We start from the raw sequence: 18,265 nt of genomic DNA on the forward strand, positions 1-18,265 counted from the left end.
CAAGTCATTCTACTGTGGAAACTGATATACATATCATATTAATTATGCATTAGCTGTGATTTTCATTCATCTACCTAATAAATCCATATAGTTTTTTAGATTGCCTTGGCATGAGTGAATGTTTGGATAACTTTAAGAGCAGTTCTGTCAAAACTCTTATAAACTAGTGTAACAGAGAACATAAGTGCTAAATTGTGATGAATTAATACGGTAACAGTTATCGAGATCTCAGGCTTCTTGGTATATCAAGGAATTGTAAGCAGTGAGGTCATTTGGGTCATTGGGCTACAGGGAAAATATATGCTTTCCAACCTGACCATGTTAACTCACAATACCTTGTTGTAGACTTGTAGATGTATCCCAGTTGTTGATACCTATTGGTCTAACTAAAGGTTGAAAATACGTGGGAATAGCCATGTCACTCAGCTCTAATAAGATAATAGTAATCCTTCTGCAGATGTATATTACATTAGCACAATTTCATTTCATGCCATTCACAATCACAATGAAAATCTACTGAGTGAATAAGGACAGAATAGAATGTCCATAGCACCAAAATATTGTCGCTAAAATCTGGTAAAAAATTATTTCTCTACAAAAAAAAGCACTTTCCTGGGGGAACCAGTATTTTTTCATTATTAAAAAAATAAAATATTTAAAATGAGATTATTTTCACTCAGGTTACATAGGTTTTGAAAAATGCAGTCTCGGAAATACAACCGAAAGTGAATATAAATAAAGTCCATGGGTTTTAGTATATGTAGCCATGATTAATTTTGTATTGGAGTAATTGTATGATCTAGGTTTTTTTTAACATTAACCAACTATGAGAAGATTATTAATTAATATATTTTTTCTTAGGAGGCATTTTTGGAAGATCTGAGTTGTATTTTGAAGTCAGGACAGGTGGCAGACTTATTTGAAAAGGATGAGTTGGATAACATTATTACACCGCTTACATCTTCTGCTGAAAAGAGTAAACACTCCAATAAAATAGAAGACGTATATTCATTCTTCTTACAGGTAGAATGTCTTTCGTGTGCTTGTTTTTTCTGTTTTTGTATGTCAGTCTGCATGGCTGAATTATATGTACTAGAACAATTGCTGAAGACCAGGATTTTAATTCTCATTTAACCATGGACACTGACTGACCTTGGGTAAGTCACATTCTTTGTGTCTCAGAGGAAGACAATTGCAAACTCCCTTTGAACAAAGTCCCGCTGATTTTGATGGAGCTTACTTCTAATTAGGAACAAGTCCAAAACACAACACTGTAAATATAAACATATAATATTTTCTGTTTTAATTCAGGATTGTGTCTTTATTTCAGAGGGTACGTTGCAATCTTCATGTGGTTTTGACAATAAGTCCTGCAGGAATAGTATTTCGTCAGCGTTGCCGGACATATCCCGCTATTGTTAACTGCTGTACAGTTGATTGGTATAAAGACTGGCCTGAAGAAGCCCTTTGCCATGTTGCAAAAAGTTACTTTCGTTATAATGATACATTCGGGAATGAGGTATGGTATTTCTATAGAATTACACTTTCAAGGCATACAGATTGTCTCATTTCAGTTGTTTCTCCGAACTAGACTACACCCATTGTGCCATTTTATGTAAAAGCATTGTGTAAATTTATATTCTCATCTTTTTATATGCTATGTATTGTGTATTTTATGTGTGCTGAACCTCGTAGTGCTTTTCTAAGCCGCTCTAAGTCCCTTCTGGGAGATGGTGGTGGAATATAAATAAAGTTTTATTTTTATTACTATTATTATTTGACACATTATTTACATTTCTGATGTAAAACTACAACATTTTATTGTTTTTCTAACTAAAGAGATTTTGTGGATAAATTCAAATTTTGGATGTATTATTGTGACTGATTTTATGCATTCAAAATATTTCCTTTTTTAAAAAAAATATGCAGATTACAGTGGCCTCACTGCTCCAGGGATTCCTGGATGAAATAGATAATCTACAATTCAGTCTAGCTCTAGGCTTGATTATGTGACAGAAATAGTTCCTTTGTGGATTGCTTATACTGGGAACTGCAGAGGAAGAGTGACCAACCACAAGATACTTCTGGGCCATTCCTTTGGGATGGAGTTTAGGGTTTTAAAAGGGTAACTTTTAGAATAACAGTTGCAGATAAGTGCAGCAACAGTTGCAGCTAGGTAGTTCAGAGAACTACTTAAAATACCAGAAACTAAATGTCCTTAAACAGAAATGCAAATACACAAATGCAGTATTTTCATTGTTGCATTTCTTCCCAGAATTTCAGAAATGTGCTTGTTGATGTATGTGTTAACATTCATAAAGATGTATCTGTGATCATTGAGAAGTACTTGAAAGAAACTAAAAGACACTACTACGTTACTCCCAATAGTTACCTGCAATTCATAAAAACTTTTTCAACTATATTGCAGTCAACAAAAGAAAAAATTGTGAGGGACAGGTAAGAATGATGTTTATTATTTTTCAATTATTTTAATATTCCATTGCTTCACAAAAATATTTACATTTCTTTGTTATCTCTTTGGCTCACACATATGTGTTATCTTGCACAAAACCTATTGAAAAATTCTATAGCTAAGCAAAACAATTTTTGATTGTAACACCAACTTTTCTCTGATGCACATGTTCCCTCTCTTTTTCTCAGTTTCCATTTGTCCCAGTGTACGGAAGATTGTAGCAAAATAGATGGAACAAAGATAGCCATAACACAGAGATGTTTATGAGTTCACAGATGACAATTAAAAAACCATATACAGATAAGCAACCTGCTATTTTGTGAGCTCTGTAATTCACACAAACATCTCACCTAGTATTCTGGTGGTGCAGTTTTACCATCATTAATGGTTGTTTGGATAGGTACGGCTAATCAAAATAGTCAACACTTATATGAAGCAGCTCATGTTTTAAAAACAAAAAAAATGTAGTTTCTCCTTGGCAATGCTAGATATATTATTATCTTGTAAAAGGCATTTCCAACATTAATTCCCTTTTTATTTGTAACATTCATTGTTCCCTGCTGTCTAAAATCATTACCTTAGTAGAACTTTTGTCCAATTTTACAAAAGAGGAAACAGAAATGGATAAATATATTCTCTCACATAAATGTTTTTGTTTTATCACATGGGGAAATTTGACTCTTGTTTCAAATCCTTGGAGATTTTTCATCAGTTCATCAATGCCGGGCAGCAGCGGCCCTAGGTTTTTTCACTGTGTAAGCAAACCTAGGGCTGCCCCCCCCCCGAAATTACGCCCCCCCCAACTTACCGGCGGCGGCACGCTCTCCAGCCGTGAGATTTCGTGAGAATAGCAAGCAACCCAATGGTCGCCGCCGCCGCCGCTGCAAGAGCGCCCAGCAAGGGCTGCGCCCGAAGCGGCGGCTTCAAGGGCTTCAATTACTAACTGGCCCTGATGCCAGGTTCCCAAAGGATAACTTGTCTGCAAGCTTGTGAATAGCAAATTTATGTAACTACTTTTGAGCTCAGTGTTTACCGTTCATCTATTTGCTATAACTCTGTTGTTGTCACATGTTCCCAAAAAGAATAGACATGTTGGTCTGTTGCAGCAAAAACAGAGGAAGGCATTTTACTTAAAAGGTTGAAATTCAAGTTATACAGTAGATATTTCTTGTCAGCTATAACTTTCTGGTCTGTATTATAACTACTTTTATCATTTTTTAAAAAAGAACCTGCTATAATTCCGGTCTGACCAAAATTCTGGAAGCAACCTCACATATTACAGAAATGCAAGAGGAGTTATTTATTCTTGGTCCTCAAATAGAGAAAAAATCACAGGTATATTATAAATAATTTAATATAGGTTCTTCAAAATATTCAGTATTTCTTTAAGAACTTGGATTATCAAACACAATATATAAAACTATATTTTGTGTGGATATACAGTATATGGTACCAGCTAATACATTAGTACAGTAATAACTGTAAACATTATTGGCAAAGCAATGAGTATTATAAAAACCATTTTACCACATAACCACTAAAGTATATAAGTAACATCTCAGCTCTGATTCAGCTGACCTGCTATTCTGACACTTTTCCAATATTTGTTTGCATATGTATCTGTATTTATATGTGCTGGTAAAGGCAAGAGAAAGGAGGGATGGGAAAATATTATTTGGGATATAAATCTGAATATATTTCATTTTCAAAGACAAGAATAGATTCTTGGCTATTCTTAACTTCACTGTGAGAAAGCCAGCTTGTTTTCTGCTACTCTGGAGACTAGGACATGGAGCAATGGATTCAAATTGCAGGATAAAGGATTCCACCTAAACATTAAGAAGAACTTCCTGATGGTAAGAGCTGTTTGGCAGTTGAATATGCCACCTCTGGAGGTTTTTAAACAGAGATTGGATGTCCTTCTGTCAGGGTGTTTTTTGACTGTGCTCTCCCTCCATGAAAGGGAGTTAGACTGGCCGACTTGTATGATCTCTTCCAACTCTATGATTCTATGATTTTAAAAAATAAAATGGTATTTTCTGTAGAAAACAAGTTTTCTATGCAGAAAATACTGAGGGTTTTTTGCAGGGTCCTTTTCTTGATTAAAAACAGTTTTTTGTACAAAGCGTTGCATTTTAAAACATATTTATGTGCAAAAAAGAAGTTTATCGCACAGAAAAGATTATGGTACACATGCTGGTAACTTCAAGGTTAGATTTCTGCAATCAGCTATACCACATTTGGAAACTTGCTCTGACTTAGATGCCACAGTTGATGCACCTCCAGTGGATGTAACCATGGCACCTTATTGTTCATGATCATCCCCTGTGTTTTTGTATGATCCTTAAGGCTGTCTTGCAAATATTTATCTCTTGTGGTGGTAAAATTTCTCAGTTGGGTAGATGTTCCAAGTGGCCATTTTATCTAGTGGTCACAAGATCCAGTCTTGCTTGAATCCAATAATGCTTGATCTGCTGTGGGGGTTTTTAAAACAGAATCTGCATATCTGCATTTCCTGCCCTTATTTATATAATTAGATGCTCTTTCTAAAGACTGGGGACCAAGATTTGTATCACACTACACAGTTATAGTGCTGCTATTCTAGTTCAACTGTCATGGTAACATCCTATGGAATTCTGGAGTTTGTAAGTTGGTGAGTCCAAGAGCAATCTGGCTGAGAGTTGTAACCCCACCCCCCAACGTGCAAACCCTAAGATTCCACAGGATGTTGCTACGGCAGTTAATGTGGGATAATTGTGTTACAACAATGGAATAGGGTAGGATTTTTGTGGGAGGGGAGGTTTCAATTCGAAAAGATGTAACAGATCTGTTGATATTAATAATACACTGTAGGCAAATTTACTATTGATATAAATGAAACAGTATTTGAAGCATTTGAAGGATTTGGCAGTGATATATGTGTGAATGTTTCCCCAGGAAATACAGGAACTTGTGGAAAAGCTTCACAAAGATGCAGGAATGGTAGAACAAGTTCGAACTATTGTTAAACAGGATGAGGAAAACATGACTGCAGAAACACGTATTGTGGAAGAGTATGCCCAGGTACAGCATGTTTCCATTATTTTTTCATTTTATTTGCAGAATAGTGAATATTTGTTGTTTCTTGACAAATATCGCAATCTGATTGACAACTCTGTGTCAGTCCTACTGAGTAAAAGATGAGCATTTTATATAAAACTAGCTGTGCCCGGCCACGCATTGATGTGGCAAAGTGGTGATGGTATTGGTTAAAAATTGTTGTGGAATTTTTATTTGGCATTATTTGTATTTTTAAATTAATTTTATTGTAACTTATCTTTTTTATTTATTATATTTTATTATTTTCTTGTATTATTTTTAGTTATTTTCTGTTATTATAGTATTTTATTGTATTAATTTTTTAGTGTTTTTAATTATTTTTAGTGTTTTTATTGTATTATTTGTATTTATTTTATTTTTTATTCTTTTATTATTGTGTTTTTATTTTATTTTATTATTTGTATGTATTATATTTTATTATTTGATTATATTATTTTTATTTATGTTTTTAATTGTATTATTTTATTTTGTTTTTTGTATTTATTATTTTTGTTTCTCTTTGTATTGGGTTGCTCTGAGTTCTGTGGTCTGCCTGGTTATGTTCCAAATGTATTCTCTCCTGATGTTTTGCCTGCATGTATGGCAGGCATCCTCAGAGGTTGTGAAATGTGTTGTAATGAAAGGAAGTGGGATTTATATATCTGTGGAATGACCAGGGTGGAAGAAAGAACTGTTGTCTGCTTTAGGCAAGTGTGAATGTTCGAATTGGCACTGAATAGCCTTGTAGCTTCAAAGCCTGGATGGTTCCTGCCTGCCTGGAATGAACAAAATGTGGCTCCCAGTATTCAAAAAATCTGTGAAATCAGGACAGTTAACTAAAGAACAGCACTAAGCAATCAGGGAATTCTAGACATGATGTACTGAGGGCCAGCTAACATCTCCCAACAAAGGATTCCTCTCCGAAGCAGGAAGTAGGCAGGCCTTGAAAGTGCAAGGGCATTCAATGGTAATCAATGTGGCCAAGTGGAACATTCACAGTCGCCTCTGACAGATAAGAGTTGTCCCATCCTGGATATCATTGGTGAGATAGAAATAAACATCCCACTTGTCTGTTTTCAAACAGATCTCATAATCTCTGAGGATGTCTGGCATAGACATGTACGGCAGTTTGGCAGCAGATAGGGTCGTGAGGGAATGTGATGTTTAATAGGCTTTTCCTGAATCCCTTTTTATTATCCAACATACTCAGTTATCCAATGTTCTGCCGGAGTGTTTATGTTGGATAAGTGAGACTCTACTGTGTATTTATAATCTTATATTGTCTGCTTAGAACTGGGTTAAATGAGGCTCCTTCTACACAGCTGAATAAAATGCACACTGAAGTGGATTATATGGCAGTGTGGACTCAAGATAATCCAGTTCAAAGCAGATAATATAAGATTATAAATGGATTATATAGCTGCGTGGAAGGGCCTTGAGTCTACACTGCCATATACTCCAGTTCAAATCAGATAATCTGTATTTTATAGGCAGTGTGGAAGAGGCCTAAGTGAGGCCTAATTCTGCCTGTCCCCTGGGCTGAGTGGGTTGCTAGGAGACCAAGTGGGCAGAGCTTAGCCTTGTAACTGGCAGCAATTGGCTAAAAACAATTATTCATCTCCCTCTAATTAGGACTTTATTTTTCTTTTCTTGTTGGAACCTAGGGGCAAGGATGGTGGATTATGCTGCCAAATTTCTAGGTTCTGGGGCTTGTACTTTTGTTGTTTAGTGGGAGGAGAGGACACCATTACTCATATATATATATATACATACAGATAGCTGATACAGAATGTGGAAGCCAATACCATTTCTGATTCCATTCTGAGTCCCCTCGGGTGAGAAGGGCGGGGTATAAATGTTGTAAATAAATAAATAAATGGAATGCAGTTTCTGTGAAGAAGATGATATGCTATTTAATTGCAGGTAATGGAAAATAAAGAAAATAAAAACTAGTCATATCCTTTCCTAGCAATCTATACAAAGAAGTGGAAGGAAAGAGGACTTTATAGAGATTATATGTCAAAACTTGCTTCTCTTTTGTATTTCTAATTCATATAGCAAGCAACAGAAGAGCTCAATACTGTATTGCCTTCCCTGGAGAAAGCCCTTAATGCTCTTGATGCTCTTGACAAAGGCCACATTGCAGAAATTAGGTAAGAATATTGCTGCTACATGAACTTTAATTCAAATCCATCTCGTCACTCTGTTCCTTTTTTATTACAATTTAGCAGCACTAATAGTACTGTAATAATTTAGATATTTTAGACAATTATTTTAAATAATTTAGGAGGGAAAAGAAGTCAAGAATGTTTTCATTAAAACACAAGGAAGTTGGATTCTGTAAGCAGGACCATGGGCACATCTACACTAACCACTTCAGAATATTTCAAATTGGAATAGCAGAAACTGGTTTCTCTGTGCAGATTATTACATTGATGATTCTATGGAATTGATTTGAGGTTCAGATGGTGACTGCATACCCTGCAGGAGCTGGCCTCAGATAAGTTTCAGGATCCTTAATATGTATGGCTTGACAGCCACAGAGATCTCAGTTGTGCACATTGGGTGTCTGTACAGGGATTCCATTCTGCACACCTGATTTTGCTCTATGATATGTTTACATTGAAACACACTGATGCTCATTACGAGCATCATCTTGGTTTTTCCTCTGACTTTGCATGAGTCATTTCAAAGGGATTAAAATGCACTGCATTATGTTTTCACAGCATGCATTGTTTGAAGCTGAACGCAAGCTGCATTATACAGTCAATGTAGATAACTGTATTAGGAACTCCCCTTTGCAGGAATGGGCCACAGCAAGCTGGTTGACTGACTGAAGAGGGGACATCCCAACACAGATGCCAGTAGTGGAAGTTCTTACTCCAATATTCATGGGGAGTATATAAGCATTACCCAACAGAGTTTGAGAAATAGGCCAGTCTTTATTTGGCAGCCTCCATACAACCGAAAATCTAGAGAGAAAGGGAGGCTGTCATGTTCCAAGGCTCTCTCCCAATAACAGGGATAGAGTTTAACCAAATAAACCCAGGATATGCCAAAACCTATTTTTCTCTTTCGTGACATCTGTGAAATCACACCTATGGTAGAAATCTCACGCATGCGTAGCAGTTCGGAACCTATAACATGCTCTCTGGCTCTTTAAGCCTACAGCCCCACCCGTCTTCCCTAGAGAATATATAAGAAACAGTTCCTTTTTTCTGCCTGTGCATTGGCAGTGTTAGGAACCTCTCTCTCTGTTACTGAATTAAGACTTCAGACTGTTTTTTGACTACTCTTCTCTTAAAAACTTACCTTGTGTATTGATCCGGACTGTTGACCATTCCTGTCTTCTGGTGGCCCTGACTTGGACTGTTTTGCCCATTCTTAAGGCCAGTATGTCTACAGCACTATGTCTCACAAGGGTCATGGCAAAGATAGACGAAGACGACCCAGACTGCATTTTCATCACCCCATGGTGGCCTCGCCAACCGTGGTTTGCACCTCTTCTCGCCGTGTCTGCCAAGCAGTTCATACACTTGTCCAACAGGCTGGATCTCCTCCCATCCCACTCCGGGCAGATGGACCTTCACCATCTCCCTCTAACGGTGCGGTGGATCAAGTCCTGAAAGTTTCCGTAGCAGTTTTCAGAATCTGCTGGTGCAGCTTTTCTTACAAGATTACATGAACATTTACCCGCAAGTCAGCCCCCTGCCTCCGGCATGGCAGCTGGACCTTGTCCTCTCTGCATTACAGAGGCCACTTTTTGAACCGCTGCACTCAGCCGACTTAGTTTATCTGTCATGGAAGACTGCTTTCCTGGTTGCAGTTACAATGGCACGAAGGGCCAGCGAGTTATGCACCCTTCGTGCAGATAAGCCTTACATAAGATTCCATGAAGATGAAGTTGTCCTGCTTTTCTTCCAAAAGTGTCCACATTGTTACATATGTCACAAGACGTATCCTTCCTGCACTTTTTCCTAATCCGACTACAGACTTGGAATGTTCTCTTCATCTCCTCGATGTTCGTAGAGTTTTTGCTTATTATTTACACAGAACAGCATCCATCCGGAAGACCCCGAGGTTTTTTCTGCAATATCGAGCAGATACTGCGGGCCTTCCTGTTTCTGCCCAGCACATCTCAGGCTGGGTGAAGTCCATCATCCACTTGTCTTACCAGCTGTAAGGGAAGGATAATCCATTAAAGGCCACTCCACAAGGGCGGTGGCCTCTTCGGTAGCATATCTCACCGGTGTACTGCTCGAAGACGTCTGCAATATGGGCTACCCCTCTCACATTCGCTGCCCACTACAAACCCAACGTCCTCTCCAAATGGCACGCCTCCTTTGTACGACTCCTTTGCATGATGCCCACCTACCACAGTACGTAGCTTGCCAGTTTACCATATGTGCGATTTCACAGAAGACACGATGGAGGAAGATTGGTTCTTACGTTCTTACGTGTAACCATGTTTCTTCGAGTCGTAATCTGTGAAATCTGCACATCCCCCGGCCTCCCCGCTGACTGTCATGCCTCAAGGACTCTGCCTCTGCATTGTGGAGGAACTGGGACTACAGACCCACCTGTTTCTTACATATCCTCTAGGGAAGACAGGCTGTAGGCTTAAAGAGCCAGAGAGCTTGTTATAGGTTCTGAACTGCTACGCATGCGTGAGATTTCTACCATATGTGCAGATTTCACAGATGACGACTCGAAGAAACATGGTTACAGGTAAGCATCCAATCTTTCTTAGGTAAATAACGACAACATAAAGTCATTGCAAGGACTGAGTAACAGAACAGAAATATTGCACTCAGTTAAGGTAATTCCAACAAAGTCATATGCTCCAAAGGTACAGACTGTAGTCAGAATTCCAAAAACAAGACAGAGAAGCAAGGTTAACTGAAGTTCATGTCAGGAAAGTTGAGATAAATCACCATTCTTATCTCAGCTGCTTCGACCTTGCAAGGAACTTCTTTAAGGCACAAAGTGGTAAAGACACTGAACTCTTAATTTCAGCCATCAACCCAAAGCGGCATATTATCTTCATTTACAAAATATACAGCACAATCTCCAGTCATTACATATAAGCTCACTGCATGAAGCAAACTGCATTTTTTCTTTTTCCAGTCAGTACAGGAAATTCAAAAAATGGCACTCTACCCATTCTAGGTAAAGGTAAAGTCCAGTCATGACCGACTCTGGGGGTTGGTGCTCATCTCTATTTCTAAGCCGAAGAGCCGGCGTTGTCCGTAGACACCTCCAAGGTCATGTGGCCGGCATGACTGCATGGAACCCATTCTACACATCTCTATTGTTTTAACTCTTGCATTACTGAAAACATACTGTTTAAACTATTAGAAATTTTAACACCAGATGACATTGCATACTGACAGTTCATAGTCCAAAGGCACAACTAGAATTCAAGTCCAATAAGTCAAGCCAGGAGTTCAGGTTCAAGGTTTCCAGGGATAACAAAATATAAATCAGTTGCTCAGGATTTAGCAGAGTTCAAGACAAGATCGCAACAACAAGATCTGGGTATTGAGATTCAACATAGGGTTAACAGCCAAGATACAGGTCTTATGGTTCTGTGTTCTCAACTGTTGCTCATTTCAGCAGGCCTTCACCAATAATCCTGAAGCCTGTAAAACTGTGGTTCTCAATGGACTTAGTGGGGAGTGTGGCGTGCTGGTGATCCCTGGCAGATTGGGGAACATATAGAGCAGAGGTTCTCAACCTGTGGGACCCCAGGTGTTTTGGCCTACAACTCCCAGAAATCCCAGCCAGTTTACCAGCTGTTAAGATTTCTGGGAGATGAAGGCCAAAATTTCTGGGGACCCACAGGTTGAGAACCGCTGCTGTAAAACATTACTCAGAAAGGGAAGGTCAGTTTGACCTCATCCAAACAAGAGTCAGATTAACCCCTTCCAAGCATGCAGCTGTAACTGAGCCAAGCCAACCAAATTGCTGGTCATGACAGAGGCAACCTATTAGGTTTATTTTTTTTAATAAAAAAATTTTTTTTTGGATACTCAAATAATGCTTTCAGTTATTTGAGAACTTTCAGGCAAGGGATTTTTCTTATAGCAAGCCATATTAATTTGTGGCACGCAACATTCATGAGTCATATTCAGACTGTGTTAGTTCTAGGATGATTGTGCAGTAAGTGAGACTACTTGTAACTCTTTCCTATCATTTGAGAGACAATTCAAATGATAGATGTCCTTAGAATTGTTGTCCAAATGTATAACATCTGGACATAAGGTCAGTGTTGTGACTGCGCCTTCGGGGATTATGGTTGATGGTGATGGAATTCGAAGAGGAAGAAAAAACCCTCGTGATGAGGATTCACTGGAGGAGTTGCGCAGGAAGCGTCTTAGAGAGTTATATGGGGGATCTTCTGAGGAAGATTCAGATGGGGAGATGGATGCTGAGGAACAGGTGGTGGCTGGGGAAGCAGGCACTGAATGGGCACAGCCACCGGAGATGTCTGGGGATTTGGGGCCTATGGATACTTCTGAACCTGGGGTTTCTGCAGGAGCTGATCCCAATTGGGATGGTTGGAGAAGGGAGGATGGTTCTTTAAGTGTTCATGGGGCTAAGTGTGGGCAGGATGATTGGGACTCCGACGAATTGCTAGGTACTCCAGATCCACGAGCTCTAGCTGTGTGGAGTTCAGACTCTGAGTAGATTTGGGACACCTGGTGTTTGGGTGTGAGTGTTTGGTCACCCAGGAGGAAGGGGAATAAAATGGGAATGTTTGGCCACTGCACTTTACGTGTGGCAAGGTGTTGCTGAGGCGCCATTGGGATCTCTGTGAAGACTGGACTTGGACTATGATTTGAATCTGCTGATATCACCTAGCTTGGCTCTCGCTGTGTCTTATCGTGGACCTGTTTTGGATGACTGCACCCTCTTCGGACTTTGGATTGAATTTGACCTGGCTTCTGTCTACACCCTCTGACTGACGGCTACTCCCAGCTTCTGACTATTGGTTTGTCTTTCGGAATTTCTGCTGCCTCCTGACCTGACCTTGGATTCTTCTGACGACGGCTATTCATCATCCCTTTGAGGCTTTCGGCTTATCTGCACCGTGGAAGCAGCTTTATTGCTTTTCTAGTTTGTTTATTTTCCAGCAATTAACTCTATTTGTTTTCCAAAGCTGAATTGAAGCGTTATTTAGTTTTTTATTGAATGCCAGCATGGGAAATTAACGTGGCTCGTTTTTGAGTTATTATTGTCCAATCTACTCTCGAAACACTGAAAAGTGAAGTGTTTCAAGGTTATTTCCTGTGTTTATGTTATTTTCTGGCTTATCTTCGGAATAAACTCTGTTTTGTATGTTAACTGGCATCTGACTCTTGACAGTCATTTATAGTTAAGTTGTATATACTTCACCTGTTTTCACTAAATTTCCTTCTAATTCACTGGGTTATGCATTTATTTATCTTGCCAGGTTAGGACAACCTAATGCTTATAGTGTCTTTCACTAATACCAATGCAATTCAGTCATGTAATCTTGAATTGCCATTGCTTCCATATAACCTGGGGTAACATGTTTCCTCAATTGGGTTCTAACAAATCGTATGGGCTTGTTTGGCAAATGTTATACACTTTTATTTTGTACAGAGTGTACACTCGTCCTCCCCCACTTGTATTAACGGTTATGAATGCAGTTTGCATTCTTCTTCAAAAGAAACCTACCTGGACATCAGCAAAATTATTACTCGCAGACCCTGGATTCCTTAAGAGGTTGGTTACTCTCGACAAAGATAATCTACCAGAAAAGGTAACGTAAAAGTGCAGTTCCAGTAGAATAAGAGTAATCTAGTTCTACCTGTCTAGTTTATAACAGAGAACTAATTTATAATTCAGTTATAAAATGTGTGTCTGTGTGTGTATTGTTATTTCCTTTTCTGAATTTCAGTATATGTGTCTTATTTTACTCTTAAGCTGTGCTTAAGAAAACTACTTTGAAGAGCAAGCAGTTTCCTTCATCTTATGGCAACATTTCTTCCACAGAAACACTTATTCTTTTCCAAATTCTCAGTGTTTTCCAATAAATTTTACTATTATTTTTCTTACATATATTATATTAATATTGCTTCCCAGATTTTCTCCTGCATTTTCACCTTTTATAATTTCACATTAATGATTTTTAAATGCTATTTCAGTATTGGTCACTGTTGCAAGACAAGTAGACACCATAAAATAGATTCAACATCAAGTACCTTTTCATGAATCCTAGTTCAGATTTATAATACCATTTTAATCCTTCAGTTGTACTGTGTGTAGTCTTCAGTGTAATACAATATATTATTTTTACTCATTAATTTCTTGTTGGTGATAGTACTGATTTTTTTACTTTGTTGTTTATAATGTGTTAATCAGTATACCAATATTATTGTTGTAATGTAATGTAACTGTTTAGAGAGTTGTTTAGTGGTCCAGAATATTCCTTAATTAAAGAAATCAGTTTTGAGGGTTTTTAAATCACTAATCCCAATTCTTCTAAACCACATATGGAATGGGTTCCCTCTCTCACGCAGCTTTTATTTGTCTCAGTACACACTCAGAGTTCCTTCCTACTCCTTGCGAACTTAAAATCACATTTTTATTAACAATTTATAACCAATCAGAATTTGTCTCTCACAATCTGGTAAAGATTTTTTTCTAAAACTTTCCTAAAATGTTCCAAATGTTCTTGTCATCTTAAAGTTATACTGCAATCTGGATAGTAATAGGGATTAATACTATTTAAATACAAAATTGCATGTATTGTCATAGAAACTTGATACCTTAATTTAATCTCCTTGTTTAATACATTTAAAAAACATGTATGTATTATATTTATATAATGTTTTTATGCAGGGCTCCTAGTATTTTCCCCCTAAAGGGCTGATCATCCACACTTGACTTACTGAAGAGTACATTCTATTGTTCTTAGAAGGAATAAAATCTAAACCTCCAAAAGACTCAAGGCTATACTTGCTAGGCTTTCTAGAAAATAAATTCTGTTATATGCAGATATGTTTAAGATTTCCCTACAAGCAAATTGAACGAATGCCAGCATATTTTTAATGCTGCCTCAGAACACCACAGATAGCGTTTCTTTTTTCATTCACTGACACACATAGTTTATGCCATTTGTTTTAATAATGAATTTCTGTTCTTTTTAGGTGTTTGTGCAGTTGAAACAATTTGTGAAGTCACCTGACTTCAGCCCAGTAAAAGTGGGACTTGTGTCTGTTGCCTGTTGCTCCATTTGTCAATGGATTTTAGCTTTAGATCATTATCATAATGTTCAAAAGGTAGGTTTACACATGCTTTTAATTTTTGACTTTTGCAATTGTATTTTAGATAAACCTATTGAAGAGATTTATAAAGAAGTATGCTGTATTCTTTGTGGCATTTCGTTTGTTATGGGGGACACAATCTAACCAATTTTCTACATGTGGAATTGCACATGTTATTTGCAAATGTACAGGAATACAGGAAAGGTACAAGAGGAAATGGCAATATGGGAGTCCCCATTCAATTGTATGCATGCCTTTATGGTGGAGAGGGCCTATCTTGAGCCCTGGATTCTTCAGCTGCTTGATTATTGGACCAAAAGCATTTCGGATTTTGGAATTTCTGTATTTGCATATATGTTCCTAAAGAGAGCTCATGGAGATGGGATGAAATTCAATTATATGTTTATAAGTTATATATATATATATATATATATATATTTCATATATACCATTTATACTCGAGAATAAGCCGACCCAAATATTTGCCGAGGCACCTAATTTTACCTCAAAAAACTGGGAAAACCTATTGACTCGAGTATAAGCTGAGGGTTGGAAATGCAGCAGCTACTGGTAAATTTCAAAAATAAAAATAGATACCAATAAAATTACATTAATTGAGGCATCAGTAGGTTAATTTTTTTAATATTTACATAAAACTGTAATTTAAGATAAGACTGTCCAACTCTGATTCAATCATTATTCTAACCTTCTGCAATATAAATGTGCTTACGCATTCTTCCAATAATAGAGTAAAATAATAAATGTAAGAATAACAATAATAGAGTAAAATAATAAATGTAAGAATAATAGAGTAAAATGATAAATGTAATAATAATAATGATAGAATAAAATAATAAATGTAATAATAATAATGATAAAGTAGAATAATAAATGTAATAATAATGATAGAGTAAAATAATAAATGTAATAATAATAATAATAATAATAATAATAATAATAATAATAATAGTAAAATAAGGTAGGAAGGAATGAGAGAGGGGGGGAAGCCAGACCAGAGAGGGAAGCAACTGAGCAGATCTTCCAGCAAGGACTGAAGCCAGGAATCAAGGAGGGAGAGATTGAGAAGGAAAGTCAGACCAAAGAGGGAAGCAAGGGTGCAGATCTCCCAGCCAGAACTGAAGGCAGGAAGGAAGGAGAGAGAGATAGAACCAGACCAGAGAGGGAAACAAGGAAGCAGATCTCCCAGTCAGGACTGAAGCCAGGAATCAAGGGGAGAGACTGAGAGAGGGAAGGAGGGCAGAGGGCAGGCAGGGGGGGGGGAGGGAAACCAGACCAGACAGAGAAGCAAGGGAGCACATCTCCCAGCCAGGAATCAAGGACAGACGGAAGGAGGGATGGGGGGGGGGAGAGAGAGAGAGAGAGAAAGAGAGAGAGAGAGAGAGAACCAGACCAGAAAGGGGAAGCAACGAAGCTGATCTCCCAGCCAGGACTGAAGCCAGGAATCAATGGGAGATTGAGAGAGAGAGAGAGAGAGAGAGAGAGAGAGAGAGAAAGCCAGACCAGACAGAGAAGCAATGGAGCATATCTCCCAGCCACGACTAAAGCCAGGAATCAAGGAGGGAGGGAGAAAGAGAGAGAGGGAGAGAGGAAGCCAGACCAGAAAGGGGAAGCAACGAAGCTGCTCTCCCAGCCAGGACTGAAGCCAGGAATCAAGGGGAGATTGAGAGAGAAAAGCCAGACCAGACAGAGAAGCAATGGAGCATACTCCCAGCCAGGACAGAAGCCAGGAATCAAGTAGGGAGGGAGGAAGAAAGAGAGAGAGAGAGAGAGCTAGAGGAAGCTAGACCAGAGAGGGGAAGCAACAGAGCAGATCTCCCAGCAAGGACTGGGAAAGCCAGACCAGACAGGGAAGCAGTGGAGCAGATCTCCCAGGCAGACAAGAAGGAAAGAAAGTAGGCAAGGGTGGGATCTGCCTCCAGACCTTGGATCCCGGGCAGCAGCAGCAGGGAGAGGGAGGAAAAGGCACACGCAGGGCGAGGGAGGAGGAAAGAAAGGAGAGCTAGGTTGGTGAGCAGGGAGGTGAGAGTCCTGGACAGAAGGCATGGGGCTGAAAGAAGCCCTTCTTTCAGCCCCATGCCTTCCGACCAGAACCTTCACCTGAGTATAAGCCGAGGAGGCGTTTTTCAGCTCTAAAAAAGGGCTGAAAAACTCTACTTTTATTCGAGTATATATGGTACCTTATAAACGTAGCATCAAGGTAATTTTATACACAGTCTTTTAAAATGATTTTGCATATGAAACAAATTTTGCATACTTTGAACCATCAGAAAGCAAAAGTGTCACTATCTCAGTCCTCCATGTGGACAATTTAGGATTTTAGAGTATTTGAGGTTTTGAAATTCCAGATAAGGGATGGTCAACCTATATTGTTATGTTTCCTCTATATTGTTTTTGCTTTTTATTCAAATAGCAGAGTTAATTTAATAGGTGTTATGCAATAGGAAACTGATTATTTAAGAACTATTTGATTTCAGCATCTTTCCTTTTCATCCTTTTTCCTTTGAAATTTTATCTTTTTAGCTTTAAACATGCAGGAAGAAACATTAATTTTTTTTGCAAAATTTTGGTTGTACAGTACAATTAAAATAGTATAAAGAAATAGTTAATGTGCAATACTGATACCATGTTTGTTATACATGTGTATGTTGCTGTTTCTTTATGACACACAACCTGTCTTTTTCCAAGGAGCTCCATATTGCAGTTTTTCCTTCTTCAGGCTAACTTGTATATCTTCTTATCTAGATTGTAGGTCCAAAACAAGCAAAGGTAGCAGAAGCAGAGGAACTACTAAAATGTGCATATGAAAAATTGGCTGAAAAACAAAGAAGTTTAGCCTTGGTAAAATAATTCTATTTAGTGTATGACATTGTGTTTGTGTTATTTATTTTATTCATCTACATTTGAGATAGAAAGAGAAACTAGGGTAAAATGTCCTTCCCTCTCAGTATTTTCCTCATGATGTGAGACAGTTTTCTCTCCCACTTTTCCTTGAATTGTGGTTCAGCAGTATTGAAGGGGAGGAAGAGGCAACAAAGTGTAACAAGCAGGGCCGGCCCAACACGGAGGCCACCTGAGGCGGCCACTTCGGGCGCAGGTCCCCAGGGGCACCGTCAAGCTTCCCCCCCCAAGCGGGGACCATGGGCTCGCTCACCGGCGAACAGGAAGGCCTGTTCGCCGACGGGCGAGCTCTCCCACTGCAGCATGGCCAGCTAGGCAAGGCCAGCCAGGCCAGGGCGCACTGGGTGGGAGGCGGGGCACCGTCAGGGCGGTGCCCCGCCTCCCGCCCAGCGCACCCTGGCCCCGCCTCCCACGCTGCGCAAGAGGCGGGGTCAGGGCGAGCAGCGCGGGAGGTGGGGCCAGGGTTGGCTCTGCCTCCCGCGCTGCTCACCCTGGCTCG

The 18,265-nt window shown here is 38.9% G+C and overlaps 1 protein-coding gene across 8 annotated transcripts in view; it reads left to right on the top strand.

Annotated features, from left to right (window-relative positions):
- The window catches only part of dnah14 (dynein axonemal heavy chain 14), a 362,578-nt gene that overhangs the window by 289,422 nt on the left and 54,891 nt on the right, over nucleotides 1–18,265 (top strand). For all 8 annotated transcript variants that reach the window (XM_062972594.1, XM_062972581.1, XM_062972591.1 and 5 more), the window contains 9 exons: nucleotides 862–1,023; nucleotides 1,331–1,519; nucleotides 2,276–2,457; nucleotides 3,700–3,808; nucleotides 5,411–5,536; nucleotides 7,610–7,704; nucleotides 13,181–13,340; nucleotides 14,731–14,862; nucleotides 17,611–17,706. In XM_062972594.1, the coding sequence (XP_062828664.1) occupies nucleotides 862–1,023; nucleotides 1,331–1,519; nucleotides 2,276–2,457; nucleotides 3,700–3,808; nucleotides 5,411–5,536; nucleotides 7,610–7,704; nucleotides 13,181–13,340; nucleotides 14,731–14,862; nucleotides 17,611–17,706 (1,251 nt within the window). The remainder of the gene's footprint in view (nucleotides 1–861; nucleotides 1,024–1,330; nucleotides 1,520–2,275; nucleotides 2,458–3,699; nucleotides 3,809–5,410; nucleotides 5,537–7,609; nucleotides 7,705–13,180; nucleotides 13,341–14,730; nucleotides 14,863–17,610; nucleotides 17,707–18,265) is intronic.

This window comes from Anolis carolinensis, chromosome 1, assembly GCF_035594765.1.
Source record: "Anolis carolinensis isolate JA03-04 chromosome 1, rAnoCar3.1.pri, whole genome shotgun sequence".
In the NCBI taxonomy this organism is placed as follows: domain Eukaryota; kingdom Metazoa; phylum Chordata; class Lepidosauria; order Squamata; family Dactyloidae; genus Anolis; species Anolis carolinensis.